Source organism: Phyllobates terribilis, unplaced genomic scaffold, assembly GCF_046119375.1.
Source record: "Phyllobates terribilis strain yellow unplaced genomic scaffold, ASM4611937v1 Scaffold_7__3_contigs__length_470593459, whole genome shotgun sequence".
Classification (NCBI taxonomy): domain Eukaryota; kingdom Metazoa; phylum Chordata; class Amphibia; order Anura; family Dendrobatidae; genus Phyllobates; species Phyllobates terribilis.
In genome coordinates this window covers 319,938,852-319,964,544 of record NW_027362767.1, presented here as the reverse complement: position 1 = coordinate 319,964,544, position 25,693 = coordinate 319,938,852, and the positions used below count along the sequence as shown (strand labels likewise).

The 25,693-nt window shown below is 43.1% G+C and overlaps 1 protein-coding gene across 6 annotated transcripts in view; it reads right to left on the bottom strand.

Moving 5' to 3' along the window:
- Nucleotides 1-6,800: 6,800 nt before the first annotated feature.
- PAK3 (p21 (RAC1) activated kinase 3) overlaps nt 6,801-25,693 on the bottom strand; it is a 199,028-nt gene continuing 180,135 nt past the window's right edge. For all 6 annotated transcript variants that reach the window (XM_073641130.1, XM_073641129.1, XM_073641131.1 and 3 more), the window contains 7 exons: nt 24,039-24,087; nt 23,417-23,529; nt 19,640-19,757; nt 18,919-19,018; nt 16,510-16,706; nt 15,842-15,979; nt 6,801-14,273 (listed from right to left, as the gene is read on the bottom strand). In XM_073641130.1, coding sequence (XP_073497231.1) covers nt 14,184-14,273; nt 15,842-15,979; nt 16,510-16,706; nt 18,919-19,018; nt 19,640-19,757; nt 23,417-23,529; nt 24,039-24,087 — 805 coding nt within the window. In that variant the 3' untranslated portion in view covers nt 6,801-14,183. The remainder of the gene's footprint in view (nt 14,274-15,841; nt 15,980-16,509; nt 16,707-18,918; nt 19,019-19,639; nt 19,758-23,416; nt 23,530-24,038; nt 24,088-25,693) is intronic.

Sequence of the window (25,693 nt, the reverse complement as noted above, 5' to 3'; positions counted from 1 at the left end):
GATTGAAAAACATTGGGCCCACCAGTGCTATCATGAACTCTCCTAAGGTAGAAGCCAGGGCACACCACAAGATTCTCCGCCTGGACCGTCCAACCCTGCCAAGAAGCAGTCCTGGCTAAGAAAAGTGTGTGGGAAGGTTCCTGGACACTCTATGGCTGCTTTTTTTACTGAGGTGGAAACCCACGCAAACACAGGGAGAACATACAAAATCCTTGTAGATGTTATCCTTGCTGGGATTTGAACCCAGGGCTGCATGGCTTCAGTGCTAACCACTGATCCAATGTGCTGCCGTTCACCCTCTGATATCTAACAGGCTGGGGAAACTTGCACCTACTGCCACTCTATCTTCAGCTCCTTTGTGAGAAACTAATGTATTTTGGCAGCCACTCAGTCTACCAAATAAAATTCCTGAGAAGGAAATTGGGGATGGCTTTGCTACTGGGGGCAGTGCTAATACCATGGTGTCGTACCATAGTTTACTGGAAATATTCCAGGCTGGTAGGAGGCAAGCAGATTCCCACAGAAAAGTACTAGCAGTAATGTTGAGGGACCCACGCTTGTAGAAGGGGGAGACAAGACCGGGAGAAATAGTGGCAGCTGGGGACCGAGTATGGACACGAAGCATGAGGTTGTAAAAAGCTTCCACATTCATGAGCCTAAAAGGCCACATTTCAAGTGAAAGCAGCTTTAGAGGAATTCCTGGGAGAAATGACAGCTGGAGTAGATATGGTTTCCCAAGTCCTTTCACCAAGCTAAAGACTATGGCTGTGGTGAAATACAGCTCAGCTAAAAAAAGCTGTGAACTGGCTCCGTACTATCCCTGGCCACATTCACTTGACCACGTGTTTGTGGTTAGGCGGTCCTTCCCAGTAAGTGCACTGGGGAGGGCACGGGTAATGTTGTGGGACCCGTGCTTGCGGAAGGCGCAGACGACACCGGGACAAATATCGGTGGCTGGGGACCGAGTATGGATACCCGGTCGCTGCCGCCATAAGATTGTGGACAGCTTCCGCCTCCATGAGCCTAAAAGGCCACATTTCAAGTGCAAGTAGCTGTCAAAAATTTGGCAGTATAGTATTGCAGCCTGTGGGAGGGTGGGTGGCTGCATATTTGCGCTTGCAGTGTAAGGAATGGGGTAGGAACAACTGAACGCTGCACTGGGACATGGACGTGAACGGTGATTGTTGCAAGCCTGCAACGACAGGTGCATGGCGGGAGGCATCTTTGCATGCGCCAAGAATCACTTATGATGGGCACACTTTTAGGCAGTGACTTGGGAGTCAGAGATGCTTCCAGGGGTCTTCCCCATGCTGTTCCCATGTCTTTTCAGCACTGTATACATGTGTCTGATGATGTGTCACACACCACATGGCCAGATAAGGTTGTAAAATGTTAAAATGACATTTCCCAGTGAATGCATTTATCTTGGTTGAAACCAATACAAAAATGCATCAAAAATGCTACGTGTTAACATAGCCCAAGGTGTGGAGGAGTATCTTTGGTTTGGGTTATTTATTTTGGCTTATATACAAGTCATTACCCTGGAAAGGATGTCCCTTAACATATTTCCCATGAAAATCCATTTTGGATTTGTTTTTGTATGCTTTATTGTGAGTCTGTAAAAGTGGCGTAATACCTCTGACAACGTTGTTGACAGCAGTGACCTGGGAGACAGAAATGCTTCCAGGGGTCTTCCCCATGCTGTTCCCATGTCATTTGAACACTGTTCCCATCGATTTGGGCAATTTTTAGGCCCTTTGCAGACCGCCGGGGGGAGCCGCTTTAAAAATGCTCGAGTTTCCCATAGACTTACATTGGGCTCGTTGCTCGGGTCGAGCACCCGATTATTCCAATTCGCTCGACTCGAGCAACGAGTACCCGAGCATTTTAGTGCTTGCTCATCACTAGAAGCATTATCTGCAATCCAACCAATAACCTTTTCACATAGCTCTGTGTTCAATAGTGGTGTTCTGCAGTCCCCTATTAATTGGGACAGGAAGGTCAAGCGAGAAGATGTGGGTGTTTGTTGTGGCACAATTTCAGCTTGCCCATGGCCTCTGCATGCACCATCACCATCACGTCCAGTTCCTCGTCCCTTGCCTTGCCCATTTTAAATGGAGGTCAATATCTTCCCCGCTCACTACAAATGACTGAATTTGGATCGAACTTATATGTGATCTGTGTGACGGACAAATCACAGTTTTAAATACCTGGCCTGTAGGTAACTATTTTGAACAGCACACTGATGTCAATTGCTTCACTGACACACCGAAACAAATTTTTAATGTAGGCCAGAAATGGCAGTATTTTCAGTGCAATTATATGTGATCCGTGTGACGTACAAACCACAGTTTTAAATAGCTGGATTTTTAGCGCTGTAATACGGAGAGGACCTGGCTGTATTCTGCAGTGCCAACAAGCAAATGGCGCAGAAATACGGTGCTCTCTGGATTGCTTTGTAAGCAAATAATGAGGATTAAGATCCAAAAAAAAATTATTCCTGGCCCCTGAGACCTGGGCCTATTTCTAGAAATATCTAACAGCAGCAGCAGACAAAACTGGAATGGAGCCTCTTGTCCTATGTGCACTGCAGTCTGCTATATACCCTGCCTGCCTATATACACTGCCTGCCTGATATCTCTGCAGATGGATTAGTCCTCAGAAGGACTGTTTGTTGAGATGGATGTGTCTCTAATATAGGTTGGTACACCTACACTAACTAGAAACAAGCAAATCTCTCCCTAGCTCAGCAGCAGCTCTCCCTACACTGTCTGATTCCAGAGGAGACTGTGACGAGCATGGCGGCGCCAGGTCTGATATAGACCTGATGACGCTGTGCGGCCAGCCAATCATTGTAATGCCATAACCAGCATGGCTGCGGCATTACAGTGAGTGGCAGGCAATCTCTGCATGTTCATTGGCTCTGTAAAGAGCCCCAAACATGCAGGGAGGAGAACCGAACTCCCGCCGAGCAATCCCGTAAATAATCGGCGAGCGCCGAGCATCTCGAGCAGTGAGATGCTCAGGCGAGCACCGAGCAGTAGTGAGCATGCTCGCTCATCACTAATCAAGATGTGCAAGCTGCCATAGCCACTAAATGCAACCACATACTACCAGAGATGCAGATATGTTGATAAGAAGCTGGATGATCTCTCCTCTTGAGTCGGCAAGACACAGCGTCCGTGGTTTCCATAAAGAGTTACACATTTTGATTAATCTGACCATAGAACAGTTTTCCATTTTGCCTCAGTCCATTTTTAATGAGCTTCAGCTGAGAAAAGACGACAGCGTTTCCAGATGGTGTTGATATATGGCTTCTTTGCATTCTAGAGCTTTAAAGTTTATTTGTGGATTGCACGGCAAACTGTGTTCACAGACGATTTCTGGAAGTAGATAGCAAGCGTTCAATACCATTGGGCTTACCTCTTGTGCACATGAATTTCTCCAGAATCTCTGAAGCTTTTGATGGTATTATATACTGTAGATTGTGGAATATTCAAAATCTTTGCAATATTACATTAAGGAACATTTTTCTGAAATTGTTTCATAATTTTTAGACAGTTGCTCACAGATTGGTGAACCTCTAAGCATCTTTGCTTCTGAGACTGCCTAACATGCTCTTTTTATACAGTCATGTGACTTAGTTGAAAATTGTCCCTCCAGCTATTTTACATCAGTATCACTTACTTTTCCAGCCTTTTGTTAACTCTGTCTGAAACTTTTGTGAGATGTACTGATCTCGTCAATTTCTAAAAGGAGTTATTTTTTTCAAATAAAACGGAAAAATGTTTAACTTTCACCTTCTGATCTGTGTTCTGTGGTGAAAAAAATATGGCTATTGATTATGAAATCACTGCATTCTTATATTTTTTACATTTTACACAGCATCACAACTTTTTTGGAACTGGGGATGTATATTGAAAGTATGAAAAAATAGCAGCTTGTGATGCGGAGCTCAGCCCACTGGCAGCAGGAGTCAAATGTGGTATACAAGTAAGATCCTGCTGCAATGACCTTTATGAAAATAGATAATGACCACAGTGGGATGAGGCTCCCTCTGTACCCTATTACCCTTCCCCCAAACCTCTAGTTCTACCATGTATCTAAGCCTATTAGTCTCTGTTAGACAGGGCTAAAACATTGCAATACAGAAGTAATGCATTATTGAGATTATCCAAGATTGATAAAGTCCCCTTGGGGGCTAAAACCCAAAAAAAGAAAAATTCCATAAAACGTAAAAAAAAAAAGCATTCCAACTCCGACAGAAAGTGGATAAAAAATAAACAGAGTCCAAAAAGTAATATACAGTGGCTTGCAAAAGTATTCACCCCCTTGGCATTTTTCGTGTTTTGCTACCTCACAACCTGGAATTTCACAGTTGTTGTTTTTTTGAGGGTTGGTATCAGTTCATGTGAAGAACATGCCTACAACTGTGAACACTTGGGTTTCTTTTTATTGTGAAGCAAACAACAAATAGGACAAAATAACAAAGCTTCAGTCTGCATAACTATTCACCCCCCTAAAGTCAGTACTTTGTAGAGCCTCCTTTTGTGGCAATTACAGCTGCAAATCGCTTTGAATAAAAGTCTCTATGAGCTTACCACTGGGATTTTTGCCCATTTCTCAAGGCAAAACTGCTCCAGCTCCTTCGTTAGATGATTTCCTCTGGTGAACAGCAATCTTCCAAGTCTAACCACAGATTTTCAATTGGATTAAGGTCTGTGTTTGACTAGGCCATTACAAAACATTTACCAGTTTAAACCACACAAGTGTTGCTTTACCAGTATGCTTTGGGTCATTGTCTTGTTGTTGGAAGGTGAACCTCCATCCCAGTCTCAAATCACTGAAAGACTGAAACAGGTTTTGCTCAAGAATATCCTTGTATTTCACACCATCCATCTTCCCCTCGCCTCGGACCATTTTCCCTGTCCCTGCTGCAGAAAATACATACCCACAGCATGATGCTGCTGCCACCATCACGTTTCACTGTGGGGATGGTGTTCTTGGGGTAAAGAGCTGTATTGGTTTGGCGCCAGACATAGCATTTACCTTGGTGGCCAAATTGTTAAATTTTGGCCTCATCTGACCACAGCACCTTCCTCCATACATTTGAGGAGTCTTCCACATCATTTGGCAAACTGAAAATGAGCCTTACCATTCTTATGTATAAGTAAAGGCATTTTTTTGCCCACTCTTCCATAAAGGCAACCTCTATGGATTGTAGGGCTTATTCTGGTCGTATGGACAGATAATCCAGTCTCTGCTTGGGAACTCTGCAGCTCCTTCAGGGTTACCTTTGGTCTCTGTGCTGCCTCACTGATTAATGCCCTCCTTGCCCAGGCTGTGAGTTTTGGTGGACGGTGCTCTCTTGGCAGGTTTGTTGTGGTACCATGTTCTTTCTCTTTGAGGATAGTGGATTTGATGGTGCTCTGGTGGAATCAAAGATTAGGATTTTTTTTTTCTATATTATAACCCAACCCTGACTTGTACGTCTCAACAACTTTGTCCCTGACTTGTTTGGAGATCTCCTTGGTCTTCATGGTGTTGTTTGGTTAGTGGTGCCTCTTGCTTAATGGTATTGCAGATTCTGTGGCTTTTCAGAAAAGGTAAAGTGTATATACTGACAGACATGTGACACTTAGATTGCACACAGGTGGACGTCCTGTCAAAAAGCATGTGACTTATGAAGGTAATTGCTTGCACCAGAAATTTTTAGGGGCTTCATAGCAAAAGGGGTGAATACATATTTACATGTCACTTTTTAGTTTTTTTAATACCATAAATTTAATTTATGCCTATTTTTTTCTCACGTCATCAATGTAGACTATTTAGTGCTGATGCATCACACACAAATCGGATTACAAAAATATTTAAAAACACAGGTTGTAATGTAACAAAATAGGTAAAAAGACAAGGGGGTGCATACCTTCGCAAGCCACTGTATGTCCCAAAATGGCACAAATGAAAAAGTCAACTAGCCATTTAAAAAAAAAACAAACATGCCATTACATAACTCCCTTGTTTTAAAAAAAAAGTTATGGCTCTGAGAATATGCAGGTATAAAGGGTTTTTTTTGTATAAAAGTAATGCAACATGTGCTACTTACCAGGGATTTTGCAACACAATAATGAAAAATAGCACTTAATACTAAATTATTCGCCCTGCAATTTTTCACCCAAAACCCTACAATTTTTTGCTAGACTTGACAAATAGTAGATGCAGAAGAAATAATGACTTCTTGTATCCTACTCGTGTATGTAAAGTTAGTTAAGAAGCCAAAGTTTAAGCAATACCGGACAGTGGATATTTTGCAGTGTCCCCCAAATTACCCCAAAGCCATACGATTGTTAATTGATATGGTAAATAATTATAAAAGATTACATATTCCCCAAAATAAGCAAATATTAGCAAATCCTCAAACATAGCTACTATTTCTCAATGTACACCCCAGATGAATACCCATAGAGGTGTATCTTTAAAATGCAGTCACTTTGGGGTTTCCACATATACCCATATTCTGCCAGAGGAGACATCGGAGATTGGCTGCAGCAGTGACGTGAGACAAGAATGTAACATGACCGCCGGGAGACACGGAGTTAACATCTGAGGACCATCACCAGTACGGGAGGCGAGTAAATGTTTTTTTTTTTATTATTTTAAGTGGGATGCTTTGGTAGTTACGAAGTTCTCCAGCAGTGGACAGCCCCTTTAAGCCATTCCCATCATTCTGTCTCCTGTGTGCACAGTCAGCATAATGACTACATAAATTAATAGCCACAAACCACAGAATTTCTAACTTTTATTCACAATACTGCAGGTCCAGGTTTCAAACTGCAATATTTTTACACTCAAGACACAGTCATGCACAATCCATATTTCAATTTTCTATTGCTTCAACCACAATTTAAATTAAAACTTAAAATGTTCCAAAATAAAATGCAAAAGATTTAGGTTTTTTTGTTTGTTTGTTTTTCTTTAAAAAAAAATAATTAAAAAAAATAAAAAAGGAAAGATTAGACACTGAGGTATTCAGACCATCCTGTATTCTCAGCGTAAACCCAACATAAATAACTTAAACTGGAATTTAAAAAAAAAAATCTTCAAAAAAGTTACAGAATGATATCACTACACATTTTTTGTATTTTACAGATAACACACCCTAAAAAAGAGGAATGTACAGCAAATGTGTTACAGTTGAGAGAGACAATGGGAATATAACATCTTTATAACACCAGATTTCATTTAGTAAGCCTGTGATTTGTTTTTGTTTTTTTCGTTGGAAGAAAATTTTGCAAAAATTGACAAACTGTCCCGTCACAGTACTGGAAAAAAAACAGGTACCCTGTGAATTATACTTCTCAGTCAGAAATTGTAAAACTAGAACTCCAGATGTGGATGGATTATTTTCAGGTGACAGTATGGCCACATACACAGAAGCTAGATGTCTGCTGGATAATGCATTACATGAGACATGATGGTCCAAGGACGTGGAATACAAAGTGACACTTTTATATAAGACTACAATTCTTTACGGATTTATCCCCCAACTTACAAAACTTGTGAAAGGGTTTACCATAGATCATAGAGTGCGTAACGACAGGAAAATAATTCAACAGTGGGTTTTTGTACCATTGATCATGTAGTCTGCTAGTAACATTTGGCTCAGTACGATGCTGCACGTTCACAAGTTCAGGTTATGAAAAACTCTAGATACCTCCAGAAGGCTTTTCTGCTACACAAATATGTATACATTATGGTTAAAATGTTGGGGACATTATGGTTAAAATGTTGGGGACAACCGGCTCAGTCATAGCCCTTCACACATACAGTACCTTAAAGACACCAACCAACGTAACTGAAACAAATTAAAATACAAATAAATCTGGAATGGTATTTTGTTTTGCCCTGAATCATCTTACTTGGCCTTGTTAACCCACTATTTCTTGGATACACGCACACTAGCATCCATAAGCTCAACTCTCTGATCGATTTTCATTACCCACAATAAGAATATTATCCTCCCCTCCCACTCCACTCCTGAGATAGGTTCCCAAAACAGAACCCCAAAACGCATGTGTGCATGTAGCCTCGAAATAACGTTGATTGATAATGTAAGTTTAAGATTCTAAACGAGTACTAGTAAAGCAGCAGCGATTTTATTACTTGGTCACATTATTTCATACAAGTCTTGTCAGCAGGTTTTTGCTACATAAGATAAGGGCAGCATGAGGTAGGGGCTGAGACACTGATTTCAGCGATGTGTCACTTATTAGACTGTGTGCTGTTGTTTCAATACAATGAGTGTTTTATCAGCAGGAGATTAACACTACAGGACTACAGCTCACATGCATCCTGGTCCAACTCCGCCCCCAGAACGGATGAGCAGTTTACTGTCAATATACAATGTACACAGAGTTGCTAATCAGGGGTGTGGGTGGGATTAGCTTTCTGAGCTCTGCTACATCTAAAAACTCTGATTGTATCACAACGGCTGCACCCAGTAAGATAAGTGATACATTGCTGGAATCATGGTCGCTTTCTCTACATTACACCGCTTTCAGATGAGGTAGCAAAAACATAGTGACAGATTCCCTTTAAAGGGTTATTTGCAAGATACAAAGTTACCCCCTATCCACTGGATAGGGGATAACATACTGATCACTAAGATCCGACAGCTGGGATCTCTAGAACCCAACAGCTGGGATCTCTAGAACCCAACAGCTCGGATCTCTAGAACCCAACAGCTGGGATCTCTAGAACCCAATTTAACAGGCTCTGCAGAGCCCCATCTTGATTGAAGATGAGGGGCACATGCGCAACCTCCGCTCAATTCACTGTCTATGGGACTGCCGGAGAAAGATGAGTGCTGCACTCTATTTCCAGCAGTCCCATACAGAATCAATCGAGCGGAGGTCGAACATGTGCCCTTCATCTTCTTTCAAGACTGGGCTCTGCAGAGCCTGGTAACTGGGTACCAGACCCCTGATGTCAGGATTCCCGGAGGGCTGACCGCTGGTTCTATGGAGATGAGATCACTTAAAACCTGGGTAATAACCATCTAAAATTCCAGCCATTTTATAGTCACATGTTTTTTGATAGAATCGGCCTTTAACATTATTTTTAAAAAGTACACACAGAATCAGACACAGTTAAAGTAATGCAATTTTGACCTAGAACAATCAAATGCAATAACTGAGTTCTGATTTATTTATCCCATTCTTATGATCCCATTCTTCAAATTCCATCAGATACCAGTTTTATTACAAATTATCCATAAGGAACAGAAAAACATGTCTATGGCTTCTGACGTCTAGAATACGGAAACCATTGTACTCAAGCAGAATCTGTTAATAAGAGATATTGGAAGTATTCAGATTGTTGCTTTCATCACTTTCCACCATGGGTGATGTCATACCTGCATATATTGTCCACCTGTTATCAGCGATGAAAAAAGAAACCAGATCCCCTATAAGAGGTCCATGAGATCAAGACGTGATCACACAACTGAATAATATCCTCCACCTCGGTCACACAGAGGCAAGAACAATTTGGCATGGCTGCTTTCCCTCGCCCTTTTTGGTGTAATCGTATTACTTTGTTTTACAGAAGAAGCCCGGTAATCATTAAATTCATAAAATTACGCAACGCCAAACATTCAGAAAAACAAAAAATTGTACCGAATAGCATAACAACATAAAATGATATTAAAAGCAAAAATAAAGATAATAAAATTGATAAATATAGGATGAGACATCTGTGCTGTGGTCCAACAAATGTACCTTACCATTACTGCTATGTTCACGCGTGGTTGACATCTTGCAGATTTCCCATCTGGATTTATGAGTGGAAAATCAATATCATATTATAGTAGCAGCAAAGTGGATGAGATTTCTAATAAATCTTACCTACACAATGTGAAAAAAGGCAGATTTGAGTTGGATTTCACAGGTGAAACCCATTGTGAAAATTTTAACAGACACTTTAGGTCAATTTCTGCATAAGATTTTTTTTCCAGGCCAATTTTTGCCACATTGGGACGCAAAAAGATTCTTCCTTTTATTTTTCATTTTGGACCAATAACAAGGATAGGCAAAAGGACATTCACATTTTTTAAAATTCCCATATTCTGCTCCTTGTGCTACTCCAAATAAAGTCTCGATACTCCTTTACAGCTAGCGCTTATAATGTTGCTTACCTGCACCACTCCTAAAGTCTAAACTGTACAGATTTTTTTGGTTTTGGCTGTGCACTGCCCTTAAAACTATATATAAAAAAAACACAGAAAGCATGTGCCGGGACTGTGGTAGTCACAGTTCTGAGAAATGCTTGCTACACTGTGATAATCCCTGTCCATATGTATTATTAGGGTATGTGCACACAACGTCTTTGTCAGGTGCTCTGTAGCCCCCCTGAAAAAGCACTAAAAGGAATGAACATGTGCACCGCAATGTAAAAACAACTTGCTGTTCATATGTTCAGGCTTTTGAGCATCAATTTAACTGATTCGAAGGCGCAAAGTGATTAAGGGACGTGACCTGACCATTTTTCAGGCGCCTTCCGCTTTGAAGCTGCTTGGTATAATGTCGCAAACAACGACCAAAAATATGTTTAAAAAGACGCTACAGATCATAAGACATCTGAGCGACCTGAAAACTGACCGGGTTTACACACAAACGGCGTGTGTACATACCCTTAAGGAACTTTTACATTATAAACCTATCTATGGCAGAATACATACAGTAATCTGGCACCAAGATAGTCACGTGCCACCACCCCGACCACTGCAGTGCCACATATGGAGATCTATTACCATGCTCATCTCTTGTATTATTATGTTGGTCCATGTTTCTTGGCTAAAACTATATTTCTAATCCCTTGCAATGGATTCTGATTTATAATCTCAGTCAAAGTTTCTATAGACCCGAAAGAAGATATCACAGCCACATTTTAAGGGATATTGCATTAAAAGAAGGTAGCTCAGTACACGTTAGGTCCCTTAACTCTTGGATGTCTCAACGTGTGAATTTCATACATAAGGTCTCTCCGCAGAAGTATTGGATGTAGGACGACATTCTTTTACATTTACAATATCCCTTTAAAGTGTACACCGTTTTTCTGAATTTTAAGGGAAAAAAAAGTATTTTTTGTGCTAATCGATGGAAAAAAGGTTATTATTTCTGCGGTCGACTGACAGATTTGCAATTGGTCACAAAGATCTAGGATCTAAAGAGAAGGCTCAGTAATAATCCCATGTATCTAGATAAATCTCTGCCTCTTGTCATTTCCACCGCAGCATCTGACAAAATCATCATGGCACCAATGGTTCCCTTACTAAGGGCACTTAAAATGGAAATCCTGCCCGACACAGTCTCACACCTCGCAGTCACCAAGCAAATATCATGGACCTCGTGTATCACAACTTTTTGTTTTAAAGAGCCAAAAATTCTGGTTTCTATAAGAAACTAGGCCATTTTGATACAGGAGTGCCTATGTGTTTGACAAAAGGTACAGCATTTCTAAGGGTGGATAATTGCGATAATATGTCCTTTTCTGTCTTTGGTGCATAAAAAAAATTTAATTAAAAAAAAAAAATCTAATCCGGGGGTTATTCCATTCCAGTGCCGTTTAGCCAGAGTCACTAAGAGAGTCACTCTGATATAACGGATGTGGTCTATACACAAATATCGGCAGCCATTGGGTGGCCAGCTTACTGACCTGCTTCCATGACCAGTAGGGTCTGAATAATATTTACTACTTTATAAATTTAATTTTATTTCTTTCCGACTAACCTGGAGAAGCAAAATTAATAGTTTTGCCTACAAAATGACTGTGTCCCCTGAGTGTAGGCGAGAGGTGCAGAGTTTCTATTCTTTATAGTCTAGAAGTCAACATCTGGCCACAAATCATGTTGTATGCTAAAACACCAGCACTTAAAGAGGATCTGTCACCAGATTAAAAGTAGACCGCTTTTGCTTTTATTTTATTCCCAGTGCTCCCCTTAATATTCTGCTTTTTGTTTTTCAAAAATCAGCTATATGGTTCCAGAAATAGGGTCCATTTTATTAAGAGAAAATGTTTTATGCTGTGTACCAAGGGGGCACTATTAAGATCAGCCAAAAAGACACGCCCCAGAGGATCCTGTGAGCCATGTCTCATTATAAAGATCAGCCTAAAGACACTCCCCAGAGGATCCTGTGAGCCATGTCTCATTATAAAGATCATCCTAAAGACACGCCCCAGAGGATCCTGTGAGCCATGTCTCATTATAAAGATCAGCCTAAAGACACGCCCCAGAAGATCATGTGAGCCATGCCATTATAAAGAACAGCCTAAAGACACGCCCCAGAGGATCATGTGAACCATGCCTCATTATAAAGATCAGCCTAAAGACATGCCCCAGAGGATCATGTGAGTCACGCCCCATTATAAATATCATCCTAAAGACACGCCCCAGAGGATCCTGTGAGCCACACCTCATTATAAAGAACAGCCTAAAGACACGCCCCAGAAGATCGTGAGCCATGCCCCATTATAAAGATCAGCCTAAAGACACGCCCCAGAGGATCATGTGAGCCACGCCCCATTATAAAGATCATCCTAAAGACACGCCCCAGAGGATCCTGTGAGCCACACCTCATTATAAAGAACAGCCTAAAGACACGCCCCAGAAGATCGTGAGCCATGCCCCATTATAAAGATCAGCCTAAAGACACGCCCCAGAGGATCATGTGAGCCACGCCCCATTATAAAGATCAGCCTAAAGACACGCCCCAGAAGATCGTGAGTCATGCCCCATTATAAAGATCATCCTAAAGACACGCCCCAGAGGATCCTGTGAGCCACGCCCCATTATAAAGAACAGCCTAAAGACACGCCCCAGAGGATCATGTGAGCCATGCCTCATTATAAAGATCAGCCTAAAGACATGCCCCAGAGGATCATGTGAGCCACGCCCCATTATAAAGATCATCCTAAAGACACGCCCCAGAGGATCCTGTGAGCCACACCTCATTATAAAGAACAGCCTAAAGACACGCCCCAGAAGATCGTGAGCCACGCCCCATTATAAAGATCATCCTAAAGACACGCCCCAGAGGATCGTGAGCCACGACCCATTATAAAGATCATCCTAAAGACACGCCCCAGAGGATCCTGTGAGCAACGCCCTATTATAAAGATCATCCTAAAGACACGCCCCAGAGGATCCTGTGAGCAACGCCCTATTATAAAGATAAGCCTAAAGACACGCCCCAGAGGATCATGTGAGCCACATCCCCTTTGGTAAAGACCATAAACATCAGCACTAAATAAAAAGCTCCCTATCTCTAGAACTGCATGGGGGATTTAAAAAAAAAACTGAATTAGAGGAGCAGTAAGAATAAAATAGGAGCAAAACTGACCACTTTTGCCCTGGTGACAGGTGCTCTTTAAAGGGTGAACAGTATCAAACTGAACCAAGTGACTGATTTCTCTTCTGTCCCAATTTGAGTATTTGTACCATATTCTCTCCTCATTATCGTTAACCTCTGCCCTGCCAGGGGCACAAAATACTACATTTGGAGGAGCCTCCATGTTGTGCGATCTAATTTGGTGGCATAACAGACATCATCTTCTACCTTCCCCTTGATGAATAGTCACTCTCACATGCACATTGTACCAAAGGAAATCGGATCCTGTACTGAAAACAGGGATGTAAGACAGGTAGAATAAGTGGGACACAAGGTCTACAAAAGACCCCAAGACCTGTTAATAGCTGCTGCATAATTGGAAATGCAGAAAGATTTTTTTTCAATTTTTTTTTTCTCTTTTAATACAAAGCAAAGAAGAAACCAGACAAAAAAATGAATCGCCCGTTTTGAAAGTACAACCCATCTACGGAAAGTTTCTGCAGCGGATCAACGTGCGGACGTGCAGCACCATTTTTGTAACGTGCCATATAGAATTTTAAAGTCCCGTTCCTACTTATAATAATAATAATAATAATACTAAAAAAAAAAATAGAGAGTTTGAGGAATCCAAAAGGGCAGGTAGAAGAAGACACGAGTAGGTGCATCATGGTGGGTTATGTTTCCCCAGGACAGTAGCTGGTTAGCCGGTTACTCCTGCTGTGAGAGGGGATGAGGTTTTAGATTCTGCTGAGTTCTGTGTTCTTATGTGGAGGATACAGCTCGAGTCCAGCGTAGCTAGCGGCTGCTGTTCTTAATGGCTTCCTTTGCTGCTATAATCAATGGAGTCAGACTAGAAAGAGGCTTGGCTAGTTTTAAAAATGGATGCTGCAAGACAAGCAGAAACAATCCTGGTTATGCATCTGTATACAGGTTATCAGACATACAGAATATGCTTAAATATGCACTAGATTTTCCATTTGTGTTTGCGGGCTGTAAATCCACAGCAGAACATAGTTCCAGAAACATGAATGCACTTTTAACAAATATTTTCCGCGCTCTGCAAAAATTGCTGCACATAAATTGGCCTTGAGTGTGGAAGATTAAATCGGACACTTCAATTCAGGTTCAGTTGGAGCAGGTTTCAAAACTGCACCATTTTTGCAGTAGAAGAAAAACACAAGGGTGTCATTAATATGATTTTGCTGTAACTGTAAGAAGTTGCATTTTTTTAAGCATAAAAGTATGCAGCAGGAAAAAAAACCACACCAAACACTCATCATGGGAACATATCGTAAATAGGGTTATTTAAAGCAGCTTAATTTTTAATTTATAGGCAGCATCATGGAATTTCAAAGCCTCTTATTATTTGCCACTGAAAATTTATGAGCTTTTTTTTTTTTCATGATCAGGAGGGGGGAGGATGATCAGGAGGGGGGAGGATGATCAGGAGGGGGGAGGATGATCAGGAGGGGGAGGTAATCAGGAGGGGGAGGTAATCAGGAGGGGGAGGTAATCAGGAGGGGTTTTCAACTTCTAAATGTGAACAAGAATGTTTGCTTGCAGTCAGTGAGTAGCATGAGAACTGAAGTACACTGCAGTCTGCTTGCAGTTCATACAGTGATGGGATCTTTATTATATCAGAAGGCCATGACGTAACACGCGTAAACTGTTAACATCTATATAAAATATCAATGTACCCCTGTAAGTCTTCCATGCCCTTGATCCCTTACCGGTGGCATCTGTACCCCAGGGGTACACATCACCTACCTTGGAGGTTTGCAGAGTATTTTCATGGCCTGTTATATAATAGGTGAAGAACAGAGCATGAGAATTATCTTTAGTCTTAGTGTTACATGGTTTAGACATGTGAAGAACACTGTCCAATACAACCTGGATGATATAAAGAGGGATATGCTAGATTGTAGAATAATTCTCTGATATTTGTAAAAATATAAAATGTGGGTCAATAATCTGTAAGTGATTGACCACTCTCCTGTCTGCAGTACAGTACCGCAGACGGGAGCCTTTGTTGATAGCCTGCAATGATACACCGACTGCGACTGTAGAGTTTTTGTAGAGCTGCTGAAGTCAGGCAGTTCTCAGTCCAGTTATAACAAAGTGCTCAGTGTGCAAACTGAGGGGACGTGGATGGTGCATGAAGCCTTTGGACATGCCAAGGGTGCACCAGAGACCCCTCATTTGCATACAAAAGAAGTTGTTTTTATATGCCAACGAGGCCACAGGTATGATTTTCATAGGGGGGAAATCCCTTACATACCTGTACAAGTGATTTATTTTGCATTTAGGGAGGATGACAGACTCAAGGGAAACCAAACTCAAAAGGTGACAAAATTTAAAATTGAAAAGTACCACACTCTTATTAACTTGTATGATAATGAAAACAACCTTTTTTCTTTTAATCCCACGAACTGATACAATATTAAAAGCATCACCTGTAGAAGCTCCTTGGCGGAACCTCTCCTGTCCACATCCATCTCTAGGCATCGGTTGAGGAAATCTCGGAAAACAGCTGACAGTCTCTCTGGGTTTTGTAGTTCTGGAGTTCCATTGGTAGCTATCAGGTACAATGCCTTCATAAAGCAGAAACACATATCGTCTCATCACAGAATGGACAAATCAATGACCAGTTTAAGTGACATCAGCCTGAATGTGATTGAGTGCAATAAACAGTAATAAACCATAATGTGATATAATGATGTATGTATGACTGTCCTACACACATAGCTCTATATCCACGCAGTTTTGGGTTGATGGCCAGATGTATGCAGCTTTCACAATTCTGTCAATTACCATTTATGGTGGTTTCCCCATTTTGACTAACGTACCTTCCTATGTCATCACCAGATCGGTGAAGAGGGGCAGGATTTGGTAAATCAGCTGTGCCCCAACACATACATTTAGGCAAGTACTGTATGTACTAAAGGCACTAATAAACAAAAATATCCCTAGGTAAAGCTGATCAAGATCTGGGCCCCATAACGTAAACCGTAAATGGTCAATAGCAGAAAAAAATTGCATCTACCAAACAGACAAAATATGTACATGGATACCCATAAGTGTTGCCAAAAAAACAGAGAACGTAGGGATTAATTGATCTTACTCTGAGAGGGTTCTCATTAAGGTAAGGCGGTTCTCCTTCCACCATTTCTATGGCCATAATTCCTAAGGACCAAATGTCCACTTTAGGTCCATAGGCTTTCCTCGTCACCACTTCAGGTGCCATCCAGTACGGTGTCCCCACCATTGTGCTACGTTTACTTTGCTCAGGTGTAATCTGAGCACAGAAACCAAAGTCAGCTGAAAAATGAAAAACATATGTAAGTACATAGCTTCAAGAAGTGACTGTCGGACGTCCTACTGCATTTTACCAGAATAGTTCTCAATGATGATATAATTACTAATTATGACTTAGTAAGTTACATGAACAGAATATCTGCATGCAAGGTAAAATAATCGAGGTCGCAGAGCACCACCGCCTTTTTCAGCTGGATGTGTGCCACCAGTGTTCTGCACCACAATAGCTATACAAGCCCCAGGACTATCAGAAGTTGGCAGCTGATATTGGTGAGGCCATGTGGGTGGAACAGGACGTCACTGCCATGTGCCGCTCTGCACCGACTATGGAGGAGGAAGAGGACACTGCTCATTGTGGGAGCAGGGACAGGTGAGAGGCAGCTATTTTTTTATTTTGAATTTGCATCTGATGATCACCAGGACGGGGTCCAGGACAAGGGCCATTATTACAGGACGGGAGCCAAGACGGGAAGACATTATGACAGGACGGGTGACATTAAGACAGGAAGGAGAGCATTATAGTCATCACGGATTTTGTTCAACAACAGGATGGTGGTTATACTAAGTGTTGATAATATCTGGTCATTGTGTTGTGATATTTAGCTCTTTTTATGTGGTTTATTATTGCTGATGGACTACACAACACGCTAGCCCTGAGAAACTCCTCTGCCAGGAGTATAGCCCAAGAGCTAGTGCATTTTTTCTCCCGGACGAGCCTGCTAAAGGAGATCCTGACACACCAAGGAACTCCATTCATGTCCAAAGTGATGAGGGAGTTGTGTAAGGCTCTCCAAATTACACAGCTCAGGACGCCCGTATACCATCTGTAGAAGGATGGCCTGGTGGAGAGGTTCAACAAGACCCAAAAATCCATGCTGAAGAAGGTCGTAAAAAAGGATGGTCGAGACTGGGATTGCCTACTCCCATACCTGTTATTCTCGATTAGGGAAGTTCCCCAGGCCTCTACGGGATTCTCCCCCCTTTGAGCGGCTATATGGACGGCACCCTCGCGGACTTCTGGACATTGCGAAGGAGACCTGGGAAGCCGAGGTAACACCCCACAGGGGCATCATCGAACATTTGACCCATATGAAGGACTGCATCGCGAAGGTGATGCCGATTGTGAGGGATATCCTCCTTCAATTCCAAGAGGCCCAAGCAAAGGACTACAACCGGTCGGCGAGACGAACATTTTAGCCCTGTTGATTCCCATGGTGGAAAGTAAGTTCCTAGCCAAGTGGCAAGGGCCGTAAGAGGTGGTCGAAAAGTTGAGTGATGTCAACTACAAGGTCCACCAGCCAGGGAGTACAGTGACACAGTGTGTAGCCGAGTGAGACGATCTATCACAGGTAATATTTGGTAATCGTTTAGAAGTATTAGAAAATTATCTTATTATTGTTTGTAAGAAGTTGAGAAATTTTACGTCTAGTTTTTTTTTAGTTGTTTGTTAAGTTTTAGAACAGGGGCCTCTACATCTGAACAACATGCTGGTGGGGGACAGGTCCAAATTTTGCACCAGGGCTTATAGGACTCTAGTTATGCCTCAGACTGAATTAAAGCAGCACTGTATAAATGGGAAAAGAAATACTGCCAACTCAACCTCCAGATTTATTAAAAACGATCCCAATAATTTTTGCATGATGCCATGTTTATTTTTATCCAAATAGCAGTAGTCTATACATGCAGGCACTAGCTAGGTGAGAATTTTCATTACACGGTACTGAGCTTAGAGAAACCTCCGCTTCTACTTCTCTTTTGGTCATGTCTGGCCAAAGTGAGAAGTCATAATTTATTCACAAGCAAGCAGAAGAAAGGCAGCACTCACCGAGGGTGAATCTTTAATATGTGCTTTATCCCATATACTGCAAGTGGAACGCAATTGCTGGTTCACAAAAGAGTCGATGGGCAATTCACGCTGGTGTGCACTTCGTCTGGCCTGTTCACAAACCAGTGCGAAATAGCCGTTGCATGTTCTGTGAAGCAGCGTGGCTTTCCATGGGCTGCGTCCTACATTATATGGAATAAAGCACTTTTACACAACCATGACGGGTGCCGCCGTTCTTCTGCTTTCCTGTGGATCGATATTTATTACTATATTTAGCCAAGTGACTTCTAGAACAAGCTAAACAAAAAATATTATAAAATTGATAACAAAATCATTTGTATGGGAGAAGGTGGTTACATCCTTATATGTAAAGTGTTGGCAGATACTCACTGAGTTTAACTGAGCCATCCATCCCAAGCAATATGTTGTCACTCTTTATATCTCGGTGTATCACTTGATTTGAATGCAAGAAGTCCAAGGCTTGTAGGCACTGAGGAAACAGGCACACACTGAAGATCAGACAGGAGCAGTGACTACTAAAATCCACAGCAGCGAAGGCGACCATAATGGTGCCAATCCCACCTACCGCCATATTACATCTTTCCAATTTCAGCCGCTAAAGGGAAATATCAACTTTGACAGTCCAGATCTGCTCTTTCCACCTAATTACATGTAAAACTGTTCTGAACAGTCATCCCTGGAAATCTAACTTCTGCGGCCATCCTGAGCTAAGCAAGATGGCCTGACGTTGAGCGGTTACAGCCTGTCATGCGGTGGACTGAGCCCAAGGGCTTGTTCAGACAGCATATTATAGGGAGGTGTGCTGTCTGTGTTAATATCTGATAGCACAAGTACAGCACACTGAGCAGGGGTATTAATGGGGCTATTCAGGTGACGGTTCAAGTGTAAAAATCGCAGCATGCGCTAATCTCTTCCAAATCTCGAATGAGACTTGCCCATTCAAGTCTATGGCTGCGCAAGAAGAAAAAAGTAACTTAGTGGCCCACAACCTAGTAACAAGTCCGCCCGAACTAATCTGTAATGCGGACAGGTTATCGGGCTCTGACAATGATACCATACAGGACACCAGAAACTACAATGGGTAACTTACCTCTCGACAAACGGCTGCAATCTGTCCTTCATCCATGCAGGTTTCTGTTACAACATCAGTCAAGGATCCCCCGGCCAGGTACTCCATCACCACCCAGAGCTCGTCCCCCACCAGATAACTGCAACGTAACAACAATCAGCACAAGTCACTATAGCTGACAATGAAGACGTTCTTGTATATTATATATTACAAGGTTTTATGTGTCTCGGTGTGTTTACTATACAACTAAATTCTAAGGCGAAGATTAACATTGCGAAGACACATAAGGAGCGGTGCAATGGCCCATATAACAGATCACATTCATTTAGTGTTTTCAGTTGGATGAGGATGATGTTATAACACATTTGTTACAATAATGATAAAGCAGCCGACCCCCTTTAATGACTCATAACCATGGTATATATAAATATGCTACCCATAAAACAAATCCATGACTACTGCTACTTATGTACAGGTGTTCATATACCTTGTGATATGAAAAGTAACATCTATAATATACCGCTACAAGCGTCCCTCTGTCCGAAGCCATAGACTGCACAAGCACGATGCACCTGCACAGTCTGGCTCCAGACAGAAGACCGCATGGAGCAGTTACAGGTAAGAGGAGTGTGTGGTGCCGGAGATCGCGGTATGCGTACGCACTGAACGAATACCGCGATCTCCGGCGCCATACTTACCTGACCGGGTGGAGCATTGCTGCGGCACCTCTGTACTGGCTGGAGACCGGGACAGGAGTGAGGCGTCTGAATCGGCGCATGCGCATAGAGTGCTATCCAGCGCCATTTTACCGAAGACACATTTGCAGTGTGCCTTCAGCAAAATGGTGCCGGACTGCACGGTATGGGCACGCACGTACTCCGGCACCACACTCCTCCCCTGGCCTCCTGCAGAAAGGGATGCAGCGCTGGGGGGTATCATGCATATCAGGCTAGGGATGAGGGGGTAGCATGCATACTAGGCTAGGGATGAGGGGGTACCAGGCTAGGGATGAGGGGGTAGCATGCATACCAGGCTAGGGATGAGGGGGTACCAGGCTAGGAATGAGGGAGCCATGCATACCAGGATACGGATGAGGGAGCCATGCATACCAGGATTGGGGATGGGGTACCATGAATACCAGGATAAGGATGAGGGGTGCCATGCGTACCAGGATTGAGGGTGAGGGGTGCCATGCATACCAGGATTGAGGGTGAGTGGTGCCATGCATACCAGGCTAGGGATGAGGGGGTAGCATGCATACCAGGCTAGGGATGAGGGGGTACCATGCATACCAGGCTAGGCATGAGGGGGTACCATGCATACCAGGCTAGGCATGAGGGGGTACCATGCATACCAGGCTAGGCATGAGGGGGTACCATGCATACCAGGCTAGGCATGAGGGGGGTACCATGCATACCAGGATAGGCATGAGGGGGTACCATGCATACCAGGCTAGGCATGAGGAGGGTGCCATGCATACCAGGATAGGGATGAGAGGGTGCCATGCATACCAGGATAGGGATGAGAGGGTGCCATGCATACCAGGATAGGGATGAGAGGGTGCCATGCATACCAGGATAGGGATGAGAGGGTGCCATGCAAAACAGGATAGGGGTGAGAGGGTGCCATGCATACCAGGATTGGGGGATGAGGGGTGCCATGCATACCAGGATTGGGGATGACGGGTGCCATGCATACCAGGATTGGGGATGAGGGGGTACCATGCATACCAGGATTGGGGATGAGGGGGTACCATGCACACCAGGATTGGGGATGAGGGGGTACCATGCATACCAGGATTGGGGATGAGGGGGTACCATGCATACCAGGATTGGAGATGAGGGGGTACCATGCATACCAGGATTGGGGATGAGGGGGTGCCATGCATGCCAGGATTGGGAATGAGGGGTGCCATGCATGCCAGGATTGGGGATGAGGGGTGCCATGCATGCCAGGATTGGGGATGAGGGGTGCCATGCATACCAGGATTGGGGATGAGGGGTGCCATGCATACCAGGATTGGGGATGAGGGGGTGCCATGCATACCAGGATTGGGGATGACGGGTGCAATGCATACAAGAACTGGGGATGAGGGGGTACCATGCATACCAGGACTAGGGATGAGAGGGTGCCATGCATACCAGGATTGGGGATGAGGGGTGCCATGCATACCAGGATTGGGGATGAGGGGTGCCATGCATACCAGGATTGGGGATGAGGGGAGCCATGCATACCAGGATGAGCGATGGGGTGCCATGCATACCAGGATTGAAGGATGAGGGTACCATGCATACCAGGATGAGGGGTACCATACATACCAAGATAGGGATGAGGGATGGGGTACCATACATACCAGACTGAGGGATGGGGTGTCATGCATACCAGGATTGGGGGATGAGGAGTGCCATGCATACCAGGATGGGGGCAAGGGGCCCATGCATACCAGGATAAGGCTGAGGGGGCCCATACATACCAGGATTGGGGATGAGGGAGCCATACATACCAGGATTGGGGATGAGGGAGCCATACATACCAGGATTGGGGATGAGGGAGCCATACATACCAGGATTGGGGATGAGGGAGCCATACATACCAGGATTGGGGATGAGGGAGCCATACATACCAGGATTGGGGATGAGGGAGCCATACATACCAGGATTGGGGATGAGGGAGCCATACATACCAGGATTGGGGATGAGGGAGCCATACATACCAGGATTGGGGATGAGGGAGCCATACATACCAGGATTGGGGATGAGGGAGCCATACATACCAGGATTGGGGATGAGGGAGCCAAACATACCAGGATTGGGGATGGGGTGCCATGCATACCAACATTGGGGATGAGGGGGTACCATGCATACCAGGATAGTGATGAGGGATGCCATGCATACCAGGATAGGATGGGGGCAGCACATAACAGGATGGGAGAACAGGATTGGGTAGCACAAATACCAGGATGGGGGCAGCACATTACAGGATGGGGGCAGCACATTACAGGATGGGGGACCACATACCAATAAAATGCTCGCCACCCGGGCGTAGAACGGGTTCAATAGCTAGTCTTAATATAATGTATTTCACCATTTTCCAAATATCTGCTTAAAGGTTTGGGGACAATTTTTTTTTCTTACTTAAATGCATGATATTGGGGCAATCAGTTTTGCAATTGGGTTTCAATAAAAATGTAGCACCCTTTGCCTCCTATAGCCGGTCTATTCATGGCTGCAGAATTAGATAACGGGATCGGCCACATTATCTTTATTTTTACAGATGTGGAAAACAAAACTGGACAACTCTTTTAACTCTTTTACTGGCACATTGAGAAGTTTCTATAACATGACAAAATGTATTTCATGTTATAAAGCGCCATACATCAGATCAGAGGGAGCAAATCTAAGTTCAGAGGGTTTGCTACAATGTATCAGACCCAGGAGCCTCAAGTCTAGGCTGTATAGCTTGGAATATTTCACCGAATAGATATATTGTAACAAGTGAAGATGATTAGATTTGTAGAGGTTTTCGATTCACTGACGGCAAGTGGAGAAGCTGGATTAAAAAGAATGAATAGTAGACCATTGCATACATTATAACTTTGCAGTTATTTAGTGCTGTTCGGATAAGACTGGGCAACCCCTGTATAGTCATGTAGTAGATCATGTGTTTCTTTATATAACATTGTAACAGACACCATTCAGTGACCCGGAGGTAGCGCACCCTGCCCGACCGCTCTGCCCTATCTATTCACATCCACCCACAACAGATATGTAAGTGACCCCATAGAGACGTGCCACTAACCTGTCTAAATAATTCACAATGTTGGGATTTTTATTTTCCCTCATGACCAAGATCTCATTAATAATTAACTCTTTTTTGGGTTGTTGTTGAAGGTTCATTTGCTTTATCGCTACCTGTAAAAAGAATAAAAAAGTACATTGGATCCTTCAATGGGTTGGCTGTCAGTAGATTATTTATAATCAATCCATGCTTAAAAAAAATTATAAATAGTGGTCTATACACCTTCCAGTGCCCCCGCGGATGAAGTGCAGGCCACCGGCTCTGGAAGCCAAGTCTCTCATGTTTATATGTCATAGCACTGCTGCAGCCTATGATTGGCTGCAGTGGTTAGGTGACTAGAGGAGAGTGTCATCGGATGTTTTTCTGATGATGCACTCTTTCTAGTCACCTGGCCGCTGTTGCGGATTACAGGCTGCAGTAGTTGCTGTGACTTCTGGACAGGGCAGACACCGCTTTTGGAGAGGGAGCAGATCTCCGGAGCGAACTGCACTGGGAGGAAAGTATTACTCTTATTCAATCCATGCATACAAAAAATAAAAGATGCATCATTGGACAATCCCTTTAAAAGTAGAACCATGCAGACGCTCAGATACATTTCTCGCTGTGTAATTCTCCATCTTACCTCTTGTCCTGTAGCGATGTCTATAGCGGTGTACACTGTGCCGGACGCCCTGTGTACAGACAGAATATCAGGTCGTCAGTTTTTTATTTAGAGCAATACATGCAAAGAACACGTGTGCGTATATTGTAGGATGGCGGCACTAAACAATGGGGACATTGGCCTTCAGCTCACAGGGGTATATATATGATAAGCAACCAGGACCGTTTCCAGTTTCAATACCTATGATAACCTCCGTAGTAAGTACACTCGGGGTGCCTAGTGGTTATGTACTGCCCTACAGGCAGAGGCACTTCATTATTCAATTATGTCAATAATGGATGATGCACAAAATCAGGACTGTTTTTTAACCACTTCATATAAATAACAGCAGAAAAGAAGATTAAGTTCAGTTCATGATAAAAAGCAAATCGGTAACAGATGCAACCTCATGTTCAGCCACCAGAGGGCAGTAAAAAGCCATTAACTATGTAATACACTGTTTAATAAAAATCACATTCTGTCCCACTAGTGTTCTGTGGGTGCAAAGCTCTGGATCCGGGGGGGGGGGGGGGATCTAGACAGTCGCACCTTCACAGATCAAAAAGTGATGTCATATTCTAATGAGAATACCCCTTTAATGATGTCCGGTCACAACAGGGTTCGTGAGTTCATGCAGAAGACAACCCCACCTAAGATAACTTGCTCAGATATATTAATTAATGTGCATTAACACCAAAAACTAAGGGTTAATAGCCATTTCTGTGGATATGACCGAGAGACAAAGCAGTAATGTCTCAGCCCCATGGACAATAACCAAAGTGAAGCAGCAGCAGAGCAAGGATGACGTCACACTAAAAGGATAAAGAACACTGAAGTCACAGAAAAGGGGACATTTAGCACAGTGAGGTCACAGCTAAAAGCCACCGTGATGTCACAGTACAGGCAGCATGATACCGAGTATGGGTATGAGGTCACAAATAAAAGCCACCGTGCTGTCACAGTACAGGCAGCATGCCACTGAGTATGGGTATGAGGTCACAGATAAAAGCCACAGTGATGTCACAGTACAGGCAGCATGATACAGAGTATGGGTATGAGGTCACAGCTAAAAGCCACAGTGATGTTACAGTACAGGCAGCATGCCACTGAGTATGGGTATGAGGTCACAGCTAAAAGCCACAGTGATGTCACGGTATGGGCAGCATGACACTGATGCAGGATTATATGTCACAGTTAAAAGCCACAGTGATGTCAGCACATATAATAATACAGCATCTGACTGTAGTGCGACTGCATCTCCCACCACATCCCTGTAATTATGACCCAGACTCCACTTTGACACTATATACAGTTTATAAACCCAGACAGACGTCCATTTCACTAACATAGTCTCCACATTATTCTATATTATATACACAGACACATATGTACATACAGGTGCATCTCACTAAATTAGAATATCATCAAAAAGTTAATTTACTTCAGCTCTTCAATACAAAAAGTGAAACCCATATATTATATAGAGTCATTACAAACAGAGTGATCTATTTCAAGTGTTTATTTCTGTTAATGTTGATGATTATGGCTTACAGCCAATGAAAACACAAAAGTCATTTTCTCATTAAATTAGAATAATTAACAAAAAACACCTGCAAAGGCTTCCTAAGCGTTTAAAA